The sequence below is a fragment of the Etheostoma cragini genome, chromosome 23 (genome assembly GCF_013103735.1).
Source record: "Etheostoma cragini isolate CJK2018 chromosome 23, CSU_Ecrag_1.0, whole genome shotgun sequence".
Lineage (NCBI taxonomy): Eukaryota > Metazoa > Chordata > Actinopteri > Perciformes > Percidae > Etheostoma > Etheostoma cragini.
In genome coordinates, this window is record NC_048429.1 from 694,726 (window position 1) to 695,584 (window position 859).

Below are 859 nucleotides of genomic sequence, written 5' to 3' on the forward strand. Positions count from 1 at the left end.
ACTCCTCCTTATCCTTTGATTACGTTGTATGAATGGTAATGTTAAAAGGGAAGATGTAGTTTCTTGTATATCTTTGGTTTTGTTTGTCTATTTTATTGCAAGAAAAAGCGTTACTGTCATATGTAAAATTGTGAAAAAAATTGTAAAAAAAATCTTGAAAACTCGCCAAAAAATTGTCGAAAATATTGTGAAACTGGTGGTGACATGTTGATGTTACTGATGTGTACAGTGTACTGATGGTAGTGGTACAAAAATGGAGAAAATGTTGAAAAAAGCATTGAAAAGTGAAAAAAAATGTCAATAAATTTCGAAAAATTGTGGAAATTTGTTGTGTTGAACGTTTAGTAAAGTTTTATCTAATTTCTGAAAGGAATAGTCAGAGGAAAGTAACAAGTTACTATAACTTGCATTACTGCAATTGAGTAGTTTTTTGTGTACTTTCACACTATAATTTTACTTTAGTATATACATATAAACAGTAATGCACAGTTTATACATTATAAATATAAATATTTCTATATATATATATTTAGTGTCTCACGCCAGACCTTCCTACACAGCGCTGCAAAGGAGGGTCTGGCGAGTCCACACAGCATTCTGGGATGGGAGTATAACCTGCTCTGGTTTATCGGCATTTCTTTAAACCAATCACAATCGTTGTGGGCGGGGCTAAGTGCCGGACGGAGCCACGGTGCCGCTGCTAAATCGTCTCAGGAAGGAACTAGTTTTGGTGGAACGTGTGTACGTTCAGAAGTAGTTTTAGTCGTCAACAGAGACTCCCATTGGACAGATAGTCTAGCTAGCGGTCTGGATCTACCCTGCAGAGACCTGAGGACCAGGTAACCATAGTCCTCAGATT

The 859-nt window shown here is 36.6% G+C and overlaps 1 protein-coding gene across 1 annotated transcript in view; it reads left to right on the forward strand.

The window, feature by feature from the left end:
- The first annotated feature begins 236 nt into the window (after positions 1 to 236).
- The window catches only part of LOC117939056 (bestrophin-3-like), a 5,405-nt gene continuing 4,782 nt past the window's right edge, over positions 237 to 859 (forward strand). The window contains exon 1 of the mRNA XM_034864099.1: positions 237 to 245. Within this exon, the coding sequence (XP_034719990.1) occupies positions 237 to 245 (9 nt within the window). The remainder of the gene's footprint in view (positions 246 to 859) is intronic.